This window comes from Mustela putorius, unplaced genomic scaffold (assembly GCF_011764305.1).
Source record: "Mustela putorius furo isolate JIRA1106 unplaced genomic scaffold, ASM1176430v1.1 tig00003962_pilon_pilon_pilon, whole genome shotgun sequence".
In the NCBI taxonomy this organism is placed as follows: domain Eukaryota; kingdom Metazoa; phylum Chordata; class Mammalia; order Carnivora; family Mustelidae; genus Mustela; species Mustela putorius.
Genome location: NW_025422106.1, coordinates 15502203 through 15514650, shown reverse-complemented (window position 1 = coordinate 15514650; position 12448 = coordinate 15502203). Strand labels below are relative to the sequence as shown.

The window sequence follows — 12448 nt, the reverse complement described above, 5'->3', positions numbered from 1 at the left end:
TCCTCAGTGCCTGTGTTAAGCACTAGGAGTACAAAGATAAACTTTAGAGGAAACTTGGGGCACCTGGGTGTTTCAGTCTGTTGAGGGCCAACTCTTGATTTGGCTCAGGTCACAATCTCTGTCCTGGGGTTGCCCTCAGCCGGGAGTCTACTTCAGGATTCTGTCTCCCTCTCCCCCTGCTCAGTCACATGCTCTCTTTCTCTAAAATAATAAATCTTTTTAAAACGCAAAAAAAAAAAAAAAATCCGCAAAACCCTAGAGGAACTTGGGCTTGTTAGTTGGGTTTGACTCCCAGCAGTGCTTTCCTCACCTACCTCTCAGGCCAAGGTGAGTTTGGAGTAAAGAGCAAGGTTTAATATCAGAGTTCTTTGCTTAGGGTGGTAGTAAAGATCTTATCATAGGTGTGCTGTTCCTGGGAAAGACAGTGGTGCCATCAGAATGGAAGCAGTACCTTCGTGCTGCTCTTAGAGAACTGTAGTAACAGAACCCCATACTGTTACTGCCATGTGTGCTGGCTTGCTTTCATTCCTGTATTAACTTTAACTCAGAGTTAGAGAGTTCCAGGTAGAGCTGCCAACTCTTTGTTCATTTTAGGAGAATATATTTTATTCTGTTCTCGTTAAAAATACATTGGCCCAGGGGCACCTGGGTGGCTCAGTGGGTTAAGCCTCTGCCTTCGGCTCAGGTCATGATCTCAAGGTCCTAGGATCAAGCCCCATGTCAGGCACTCTGCTTAGCAGAGAGCCTGCTTCCCCCTCTCTGCCTGTCTCTTTGCCTACTTGTGATTTCTCTCTTTCTGTCAGATACATACATACAATGGCCTGAATGCATCAAGTATGTTAGTATCATAGAATTTATGAAAAATCATGTAGTATTGTGTTCAGAACTGTGGTTTTTATAGGTTACTAAGTGACAGATTAATATTATTTCCTTTTTTCCTACTACTACAGTTTAAACTGTAAATTTAAAGAGATGAGGAAAATACTCTATATGGAGAAGTGACCCTTCTTATTGAAGTTTTAGCAACAAGTGACCTCTTTTGAAATGTTTTCAGGGCCTAAAAAGTGACAAGTAGAGAGGGGAATTTATGAGGATTCAGAGAATTAATGTATCCTCTGATATGCAAGTTGCAACTAATTTATTTGCCCCAAAGTTCCCTTTGTTTTTGAGCTTATAAACCCACCTGTTTTTCTTTCTTTTTGAACCTTTCACCCAGCTTCCATTTCTAATGAAAATATTTACAATTCATCAGTAAGTTTAGTTTGCTGTGGTGATTTCTTTTTAAAAATAACAAAGCAAAACTTGTCAATTTCACAGATATTTCAAAGTAGCACATCAAAAATTTAGACTGTGACAAAATTGGCTGCTTGTTACATTTTCATTTACAAAAATGATACAAGTATTATCGGTAACATACTTATCCAAAATTGTGGGTGATTTTTTTTTTAAGTTTTACATATGCTTCTCCTGTCAATTTGTGAAATTGACTTTAGTTTTATTAGTTGTATGTCTTAAAAACATAAAATACAGAAATTTTGAATGCTGTTCCTCTCTTTCTAAAATTTCCCTGATAATATTAAGTAGATTTCTTTGTGTTGGTGAATTATGCTGGTGAATTGATTAAATCAGCTTCCATTGTTTTTTCCATGCTTTCTTATGATATATCAAAGCATATATCATGTTACAAACACAATATATTTAAAGTTTGTTTTATTTTAATGACAGTTTTAAGAATTAGATTTTGGTTTGAAATACAGTTTTTTTTTTTTTTAAGATTTTATTTATTTGACAGAGAGAGATCACAAGTAGGCAGAGAGGCAGACGGAGGGGATGAAAGAGAAGCAGGCTCCCCACCAAGCAGAGAGCCCGATGGGGGGCTCAATCCCAGGACCCCAGGATCATGACCCGAGCTGAAGGCAAAGGCTTTAACCCACTGAGTCACCCAGGCGCCTCTGAAGTATACTTTAATAGCTCATTTGTTTCTATATCTCATTTTTAGGGACAAACAGAATTTTAAACTGGACAAAGAAATTAAAGCCTTTATTTTAGTTTATAACTTTCCAGAAATAGCACTCACATTTCCAAATAAGTGATGTTGGTATAGCTATATTTATATTTGGTCTATCTTTTGGTTTTCATTATTTGGTAAACCTAGTGGATTTTAGGGAAGACCTTTAGACACCACTAGAAAAACTAAGATCATCTGCATCCTAACCTCATACTTATGAGTGATAATGTTACTCTAATAATAAAGGAACTCTATTTAGAATCATGGGTCTAGGGGCACCTGGGTGGCTCAGTTGGTTAAGCAACTGTCTTCCGCTCAGGTAATGATCCTGGGCTCCAGGGGTAAGCTCCCTGCTCATTAGGCAGCTTGCTTCTTCTCCCTCTTCCTCTGCTGCTTCCACTACTAGTGCCCTCCTGCTCTCTCATTCTGTCAAATAAGTAAATAAAATCTTTAAAAAAAAGATAGAATCATGGGTCTAGATTTTTATCAACATCCTAATTGAGTCTATTTAATTTTTTACTGAAAATTCATTGTACTTGTTTTCTCTAAAAAACGATAACAAAAAAATTTTCAATAAATCCTTCCTCAGAGTAGCACAATATAAGGTTTAAATCCTATCCTTTGAAATTTTTAATAATGCAGTTGGTACTTATTTAAATGCCTCTAAATTTTAATAAATAAGAACAAGCACTGATTGGTTTAGTGGGATGGCTGATTTCGAGAATAGCCCAAGTACTCAGAATTTTTTTTTCCATGAGGTCAGCTTATTTTTTGTAGGGTATAGAAAAACTACCACTTTAAAATGTGTCCTTAAATAAATAAAATCTTTTTAAAAAGTAAAATAAAATGTGTCCTTAGCAGGGGGCACCAAGTTGGTGCAGTCAGTTGAGTGTCCAATTCTTGGCGTGGGCTGGGGTCTGATCTCAGGGTTGTGAGATCCAGCCCCATATCAGGCTCCCTGCTCGGGGCAGAGTCTGCTTGAGCTTCTCTGCCCCTCCTGCTTACGTTCACATGAGCACACACGCTCGCTCACTTGCTTGCTTGCTCTCTCCCTCTCTCACATAAATAAATCTTTTTTTAATAAATAAATAAATCTTTAAAAAAAAAAAAAGTGTCCTTAGCTAGAATGCTTTGCAAGTAAGTAGATACCTTTTGAAAAATTTTCGTTGAAGTTCCCTTCCAATTAATGCCCCCATATACTGGAGGAAGACCAGTGATACCTAAGAATATGCTTAAAGTGCCTAGATGAACAAAGGGTTTCACATTCTGAATATTAGATGCAGGATTTTTCGTAGTATTTCACTGATATCTGTGACATTTTTTGCCTTGATTGATCACCATGTAAAGCATTTTATCTTTAAGGGATCATTATTTCAACGTGTCTCTCGTCAGGAACTTCGAGCACCTCTTTCTTCTTCCCTTGTGTGCTGTGCTGGCTACCTGTAGTGACCTGAAGCCCCGAGAGCTGCGCTTTTGGCCAGCTGAAGGACCTGGCCTTAGGAGACCCAGCACACTTAGATGAGCAAATAAAACTGCGGCTGTTAGGTGCTCTCGGTTTGATTCGTATTTCTTTTGGTATCACTAGCCTTCAGTGTGGAAACAGATGTGTAGTTTCCAAAGAGATGTTTTGATAGGGTTTCAGCATGGTTAAATAATGTCAAGCCAGTGAGGGAAAAGTCTCTAAAAGTATGCTTGTAATTTAATATGCTGTGCACCATGTGGTTTTCAGCTCAGCATTTTTATTTATTTGGCTGTGTTGTGTTTTTTTGTTCTTTCAGGGGAAAACTTTGCAGAATTCAGAACTGCAGGCACAGATGATGGCTTCACAGATTTTAAAACTGCCGACAGTCTATCACCACTAGAACCACCAACAAAAGACCAAACTTTTCCAGCGGCCTTCCCCTCAGGAGCTATACAACAGAAACAACAAACACAAGTGAAAAACCCTCTGAACTTAGCAGATCTAGACATGTTTTCCTCAGTTAACTGCAGCAGCGAGAAACCCTTGTCTTTTTCAGCTGCATTTAGTGCATCCAAAGCCGTTTCCACACGACCACAGCCAGCAGTGCCCGCTACAGCCACAACAGCATTGGCAGCCACGAAGATGTCTAGTTTGGCTGATGATTTTGGAGAATTCAACCTTTTTGGAGAATATTCTAGTCCAGCATCTGTTGGGGAGCAGGATGACTTTGCAGATTTTATGGCTTTCAGTAACAGCTCTGTTTCAGCTGAGCAAAAGGCCGATGACAAATACGATGCCCTTAAAGAGGAAGCTAGTCCTGTACCTCTGCCTGGCAGCTCGAGCAGTGCAGTGAAGATGGGACAGGGCTCAGCTGCTGCGTCTACCAAATATGATGTCTTCAAACAACTTTCTCTGGAAGGATCTGGACTAGGTGTTGAAGAAATGAAAGATAACACTCCTTCAGGAAAAAGTGACGATGATTTTGCTGACTTCCACTCCAGTAAATTTTCTTCCATGAACTCAGACAAATCCCTGAGCGAGAAATCCGTGGCTTTCAGACACACCAAAGAAGACTCTGCTTCGGTGAAGTCCTTGGATCTCCCTTCCATTGGTGGCAGCAGTGTTGGCAAGGAGGACTCTGAAGACGCACTCTCTGTTCAGTTTGACATGAAACTGGCTGATGTGGGAGGAGATCTTAAGCATGTCATGTCTGATAGCTCTTTGGATTTACCAACAGTTAGTGGCCAGCATCCTCCTGCTGCAGGTGAGGAATTGGTGAGATTACTCTGGTGATGGTGATGTAGATTTCAAAGATGGTGTGGTGGGTGCCAATTTCCAGTAGAGTGAGGCTCTGGCTCTTAACCTTTATGAATTTCTAATAACCTCTTCATTGCCAATCCCATTAAAGCAGTGTTAAAGTTGATTCTGTAGGTATTTGGATGTATGGATCCCCTGAATACCATGGAACTTAGATTGGATTGATTAATTTATTTTCAAAATCAAACACGAACTTGGTGTTAGAGGCACATAAAAATCCACTGCTGAATGAATCCTACATCACCAGGACTTTTTATAAAGACTTCTGCAGTGTCAGTAATGTTCCTCTATTTCGGTGAGTGAGGTCGGTGTTTCCCTCTCCTTCTCTCTTCTCTTGGGTCTGTTTGGCAGCTACCAATATATTATTCTGTTCAGTTTACAGAAACTGACTCTTGGTAGGCCAAGAAAGTAAAAATGTCTAGCCGGTTGTACTGCAGTTTGCCACATCTCCACAAGGGAGGAGGGAAAGAGCTTGTCTGGATGTCGTGTGTGCCAGAGTCTGGCAAGGAGGAGGGCACGAGTTGTAGTGGAATTCAGGTACAGTGTTCGGTGTGAACTCTATTGCTGGAAGTATTAAATTGTAACAAATCTGTAGATGGTAGAATAGGGTAACTACTAACTTTCTCATAAAATGTTTGAAAACATCTTACAAGGAGCCCTCTCTAAATTCTATATGGATTTACTTGTAGCAGTTTATTCTGTAGTCCAGCTTCCTGTCATAAAAACTAGATTCCCAAGTGTCCTCGTTTTTATTTTGTTTTGTTATTTGATATGTTATATAGAAAGATAAACCCATTTTGTGGCCTTTAATAATGAGAACTATCTCAGTATTACTGTATTATTCTAGAAAACATATTATACATTCGAAGGGTTTGTTGTGTTTTAACTAGAGAGGGACATACAAGACATTTCCAAGTTTACAGATTGTGGCAGAAATGTCAAAGTATTATGGCTTTTGCATATATCAAAATGGTAAGTCAGAGAACAAAACCTCCTCTGTCCTTTGGCTGCTGGAGTAGTCGAAGATATTCTTAAACAGTGTGCTGGATCAGGAGTAGGTTCTCAGAGAGAGGATACGTGTCACATGGCAGCTGGCTGGCTGGGGCATTGTCTGAGGGTCGCAGACTCTGCATAGCTCCTTGCGCCCAACTGTCTACTTCCTTTTTTTGTATTTCTTCCTCAGATGGTTTCCTTTTTTTTTTTTTTTTTTGCTGCTGTTTGTTTGATAGAGTGATTTTGTTTCTCTTTTTTGTATGAGCTGCTTGAGCCACAGTAGTCGATTGCAAAGTGCTCTGTTTTTTGAAAAATATTTGATTTTTATTTAAAAATCTCATGACATGTATACTAGCCTTTTGAACTCTGAAGTTATGAATTAGAAGCTATTTTTTTTTAAAGTGAATCTATATTCTTTCGTAGTGCCAAGCTAGATGTCTTTATGAGATGACTCTAAATCAGGTTTGGGATATCTTTTTCTTTTCCTTCCTTTAAAATTTTTTCATTTTATTTGGGGAGGGGCAGGTTCTTGTGACCAAGCTTGTTCTGACTGACCTGTTAAAATAATCTTCTGTGCTCGTGTTCTTTTATGTATGTTTGGAACATTCTCAGCTTGGAACCTGTAATGTTCAAGCCAAGTCTCTTAAGTTTGCGGATATTCTTAAAAGCAGATTGTTTCCTCTTTTTGACCTGTAAACCGCCTGTCGGAAAGGAGCAGTATCCCTTTAGAGCGGTTGGTAAAAGGGGTTGATGCCTGACCCATGAGCTATATTGTTGTTGAGCAAAACTGCTGCCTACATGTACTGTCGAAGGTAAATGGCAGGGACCTCTTCAGTGCACTTTGGTTTGACTTTAACCTCACGTTGACCACAGTATCTCTTGCTCTCTTAGTTTGAGGGTTAAAGGTACTTCTTGTTGGAGAAATAACAAGTGAGCCGATGAAAAGAGAATAAACTAATAGATTTCTCTCTCTGGTCCTTAATCTTGTTTAGAAACCCCAACTTAACTCTGAAGGGGATACTGTCTCTTTTAACTCTTACTATAATTCTTTGTATGGAAGGTAGATAATACTAATAACATTGCCTGATTTCTCTGCATACTATTACATTTAACCCTTTGAGCCCTTGCTGCATATAATTTCAACTAGGCTGCTTTTGTCCCCACCACCAAATTTAATCTCTCTGGCACGGAACCATCTTGATGTGCAGTCATTTCGATCATCTGGTTTTGTTGGCAGCAAGAGCTTACCCTCATTTGTGACACTCTCAAAGGGTTAGCAAGACTTCTGTAGCTAGCTACCTACCTACCTGTAAAGTAGCTCTTCTTTGACATTGAAAATCGTTGTATTTTAATCAGCACCTTATTATTAGTATTTTTTTTTTTGGCTGCTTTTCTGATGTCTTTTTTTTTTTCAATTTAGACATTTTCTGTGTGAATGTGCCTTTTCGAACTTGCTTTGGTATATTCCTCTGCAAATACTGATCTGCATGCTTATTCTGATGACTTCTTTTCCAGCTCTTCTGTACCACTCTCTTTTGTGATCTGTAAGTCCTATGTTAATAAATAATTCTTTGGCATATTTTGAAAGTGTGGGGATGTGTGTAATTTGTACTATTTAAGTGTTAGACCAGAGAAATATCTGGTCCGTATCAAGTGTAAAGCTCTAGCATCTCCTGTGATTAGAGGGCCTTTCCCTTTTGTTGTTTTCTTCAAATACCTTTTTCCTAAGAAAGTATTGGCTTAGCCTTTCCCTCTTATAATTCCATTGATAGAAATTTTCAACATGGCACTGAATTAAGATGTAATTTTAACCTTACACTATGTAATAGGAAAAGTTTACTCCTTTCTTCTAGTGAGAAAAAACAGAGTAGGTCTTACCGCTTAGTAAACATGACAGAGCCTGTCTCCACTAGGAGTTACGGTGTGAAAAGAGGGAGCGGCTGAGGAAATAGATCAAAAAGTTGAGTGTTGGGGACAGGGGATACATCTGTTAATAACTAGATATCTGTAAGTTTAACTTAAATCATGGAATAGTATTGAGATGGACTTCTGAGCACAGTGCATGCAAACTGAGCTTAAATTGATAATCTCTGTAATGGAGTGTTCAGTGTTAATATCAAAATGTCTTCAGGACTGAATTCAGTGTGGGTCTGAAATGGCACTCGGGCTCTAATTGTAGAGCATGTTATCTTTCCAGCTTCAGAATGTTTCGTGAAGCCACCCTGAGTCTTTTGGGTTTTTTGTTTGTTTGTTTGTTTGTTTTGTTTTGTTTTGTTTTGTTTTAACTCAGAGTCCATAAAGCAAGTTCTTAAAACAGCTTTAGGGGAGGTCCTCAAATTAAGCTTTAAGCCACTTTCCTTTTTAAGAAAATAATCCTAGAAAGACATACAAAAATTAGCAATAAGAGAATGCTAAGTTTGGAAAATATTTGTTTCATTTTTGAGTATATAAATAGCAAAAAAACCTTGGGAATATTACTGTTTTTTAGATTACAAACCCAAGACCAATAAAAATCTTGGGAAAAAAGGATTATTTCCATGGTTGACATTTTTTTCCTTATACTTTGAGATTTTAGTTCTTTGTTCTTTAAAAATTTGAGATAGACAGGAAATTAAACCATTAAAGATGAGGATTTTGAATAGGATTCCAGAGAGATCACTCACAGTATCTGAAGTAGGCCATTTGAAAAGCAAAAAAGTTGCATATTGGGGTTTGGAATAATTCAAAGAAAAGCTGAGTCTGCCATTCAAACTACTGTGTTTGGATAAATATATTACGTTTTAATTATGATGTGTTCTGTTTACTCCTATGCCAAGTAAAGTAATACAGTTACTGCTTGAAGTCATACGTCAGTGCCTGAGAAATTATACAAGTGTATTCATATTCTGCAATTATACAAGTGTATTCATATTCTGCCTGAGAAATTATACAAGTGTATTCATATTCTGCAATCATATTCTGTGATTGCAGAATGAAGTCGCAAATGAACATGAAGGGGACACTGACATATCGGTGAAGCTGGGCTAAATCCTAATATATCAAAATCAAATTATTTTTTTAAAGAGCTTCTTCTAGCTTTGTTTTTCCATCAGTTGAATTCTTTTGATATGTTGTTTTGGAAAGCATTGGCCCAATGGCTTTGAGAGCATTATAAGGTCACGGGCATAGGAGGGTCTTCCAGGTGCTGCCCTCTCCCTTGCATGGCCAAAAGGTCCCACCTACAGCTCATCTGGTGGTTTTTTTAATGAGATTTGATTTTTCATGATGACAATGAGCAGTCCCCCTGTATGGTTGACCCTTGAACAAAACGGGGGTTAGGGACATTGACCTAGTGTGGTCCAAAAATCCACATACAGCTTTTGACTAATAGCCTACTACTTACTTTGACAATAAGCCTACAGAAGCCTTACTGATAAAATAAAGTCCGTTAATTCCTGTTTTGTATGCTAGATATATTATGTATTATAAAGTAAGCTAGCAAAAAGAAAATGTTACCAAGAAAATCACATAGTAGAGAAAATACATTTACAGTACTAAACTCTATTTGTTTTTTTTTAATCCATATATAAATGGATCTGTGCAATTCAAACCCATACCATTCAAGAGTCAGCTGTAAAGCCTGACACCATTCCTTGACCTTCCAGTCTCTTCGGGCTTCACATATCTCCAGAAATAGCTGATTTTCTTTGTTGAACTTTAAAGTACTGGCACAGAAATCTGGGGGGCTTACAGATAGCGTGGGTATCATTTACACCAAAGATTTCTTTGTGTCAGGACAAAAAAAGAATGGGAGGTTTCTAGACAGATTAGGGAACACTAGAAGGCAGTTAGACCGCAGCATTTTGCCTGTCAGACTCACAGTGTGGTCACTTTCATTCTCTTTTCTTGAACAACTATCCAAGCATTTGAGACTTCTAGGCCACAGCCCAAGTTCTATAGTTAATAGAGCATGTGAAGGTAGAATAGTGTCAGGGGTGGAAAGAAGTTGAGATGTATCAATACTTCATGGTTTGCTTTGGTAAGTGAAGTTTGGATTAAATCAGTATTGGAAATTAAAAGAGATTTCTTCCTTAGTCCCCTGAACATTTTTATTGCTGTACAAAACCCTGAAGAATGATAGACTTCGCGCATGTATCCTTTTCTTCTTTGTCTAAGCTCCCTTCTCAAAAGCCAGGAACTTAATCACCTGGGCATATGCTTACTGCTTTAGAAAACTTCCATGGAAATCAGTATGGTCTTCACGTCATGTAATGGCAACTCACGTTCTTTGTTCCAAGAAATACCTTGTTTTTGTCTTCATCTGTTCCGGGGGGATTTGAATAGAAGTTATGGAAGAGACTGCTAGGGTTACTTGCCAGCGTAAGCAAGAAATCCATGTTTTGATTTGAGCTCCATGATGGAAAGGAGCTCGCTAGTTCATTCCCCTGGCCTTTGTAATAGGACATTCCTGGTTGCCAACAAACACCTGTATTACAGCACACAATTTGGCCTATTATCTGTGTGCAATTGCTGTTCAACCTAGCACAGCCACAGAGCTCTTCAAGAGAACTAGAAATGCAGTAGTGATTCTCTTTTCATTTTATTGCATCCATTCTCTGTTTTCTTTTTCCTGTTTCTCCCGCAATTGTCAGAATTCAGCTATTGAATGGAAAACCCATCTATAGAAACTTCAGTGATTACAAAATGTGGGTTATTCCACATCATTTTTTCCAGACAGGGCTTCCATCACTGATGTTTCAGGTCTCACAGCATCTTTAATATTTTGAAAACCATCATACAGTAATACATGTAATTTAACTGCTTAGAAAAGGTAGAATTGTTAACATGGGAAATGAGAACTTTTCTTGGTTTAACCTACCCTCCGTGAACTGATTTACCACATTTTTCTTAGAAAATGGTTTACTAAATATTCCCCACTCCAAGAAATACTACTCAGCTTTTATATTACTTATAAATGCAAAGATTTAGAAAGACAGTGTTCTCATCTTCCTTACCTAAGTCAGTTAGTGCTTCCTTTTGTGTTCAGATGCATTGCACTTCAGTAATTTTTTTTTTTTTATACTCTAGTAGCCAATGAATAAGCAAAAGTAAAATTTTAAAATCAACCTCAAGCTGGATTTTGGCATATCTTGTATATTTACTCATCTTTTTTTTTTTCAAGATTTTATTTATTTATTTGACAGACAGAGATCACAAGTAGGCAGAGAGGCAGGCAGAGAGAGAGGAGGAAGCAGGCTCCCTGCTGAGCAGAGAACCCCGATGCGGGGCTTGATCCCAGGATCCTGGGATCATGACCTGAGCCGCAGGCAGAGGCTTTAACCCACTGAGCCACCCAGGTGTGCCCTCATCTTTTTTTTTATCATAAATTTTTTTAATCTTTCATTTGGTCATTTCCATGAGTTACTCCAAAAGACAAAATGCTATGCCTCTCATTTTTAATAAAAGTAAGGTTTGTTGAAGATCTGTAGTATTATAAGAATATTTAAAAGCTTTTCAGCTAATTGCTGAAAAGCTAATAAGCTTTTCCCTTATTGCTTATAATGTTTTTTACCTGATTATAATACAATCATTTCTGGTTGTTTTTTTTTTTTTTTTTAAACACCTGTTTTTTTCTTACTGCAGAATTGCACAAAAGGGTCTTTTTATTACCATAACAACTGGGTTGTGGTTTTTGAACTAGAGCCTAAGTTTTCATTAAATTTGCCTTTGGTCTTTAGGAAGACTGCTAAAATTGCTACCCTTGTAGTAAATGAGATTCTTGGAGTAGTTCATAATACATTTTCCCCAAAAAAGCTTTCTGGTAGCATCTAACAATAACAAATACCCTGTTGTGAGACTTTTTTTTGCATGTACCCCTTGAAGACAACTGTCCTAAGGCACCTGCCTCAGGGCAGTTCCCCTCTCTGAGTCAGGGCACCTCCTGATCCCTTTCAATCTTTGGGAGGAACAAAGCACTGCAGCCAGACACCAAGAAAGCATTTTGCCTGAAGCCTTGTTTTAATCATTCTAAACTGTACATTTCTCATCTGAATATTTTGCCCCCCTCCTGTTCGACAAGCCAGATTTGAAGAGGACCATTTACACCACAGACGTTTAACATACATGTTTCTGTGGAAGTTATCTACTTTTTGCTGGTTTGCCTTTTGTGTAATCCAGGATTTTCCACTCCTGTTACTAATTTAGTGCCCTTTTGCTAGTAGAGTTAAAGGAGAAGGCGAGACAGGTTTGGAGTATACCCTTCAAAGAGCTGTGGAAATGTCAGGAATCCCTTAACCGAAAGACACAGCAACCTAGTGTGGGTCACCTATCAACTTAGGGAAACCTGGATCCCAGAACTGTGGAGCATTTGCCTTGTCAGCCATGTCTGCCATTGTGAGAGAGAGGAAGCCTTGCACCTGGCTGTCCGGCTGGGCCACCAAGACTAAGATGACATTTGGCCAGACTGAACGGCCGGCATGCTGGGGGGGAGGGGGTGCCGCACATCAGCGGTTATCAGCCTCGGTGGCTTTTGGTCTTTGAAAGCAAGCAAGAAACTTCCCCTAGTTAGGACCATTACAATGAGGAGTTGACATTTCATCTGTACTACGAAATAATTCCATTTTAGGCCCTAAAGCAGCAACTAAATGTCCGGTGGAGGCTGGCGGCAACGATGCTGTGCCAATCCGGCC

At 38.7% G+C, this 12448-nt stretch overlaps 1 protein-coding gene across 15 annotated transcripts in view; it reads left to right on the top strand.

The window, feature by feature from the left end:
- Positions 1-12448, top strand: part of SYNRG (synergin gamma) — an 84828-nt gene that overhangs the window by 49531 nt on the left and 22849 nt on the right. For all 15 annotated transcript variants that reach the window (XR_006603733.1, XM_004747160.3, XM_004747165.3 and 12 more), the window contains one exon: positions 3787-4734. Coding sequence is in view for 14 of the 15 variants with exons in the window: in XM_004747160.3 (XP_004747217.1) it covers positions 3787-4734 (948 nt within the window). In the remaining variant the exon portion in view is untranslated. The remainder of the gene's footprint in view (positions 1-3786; positions 4735-12448) is intronic.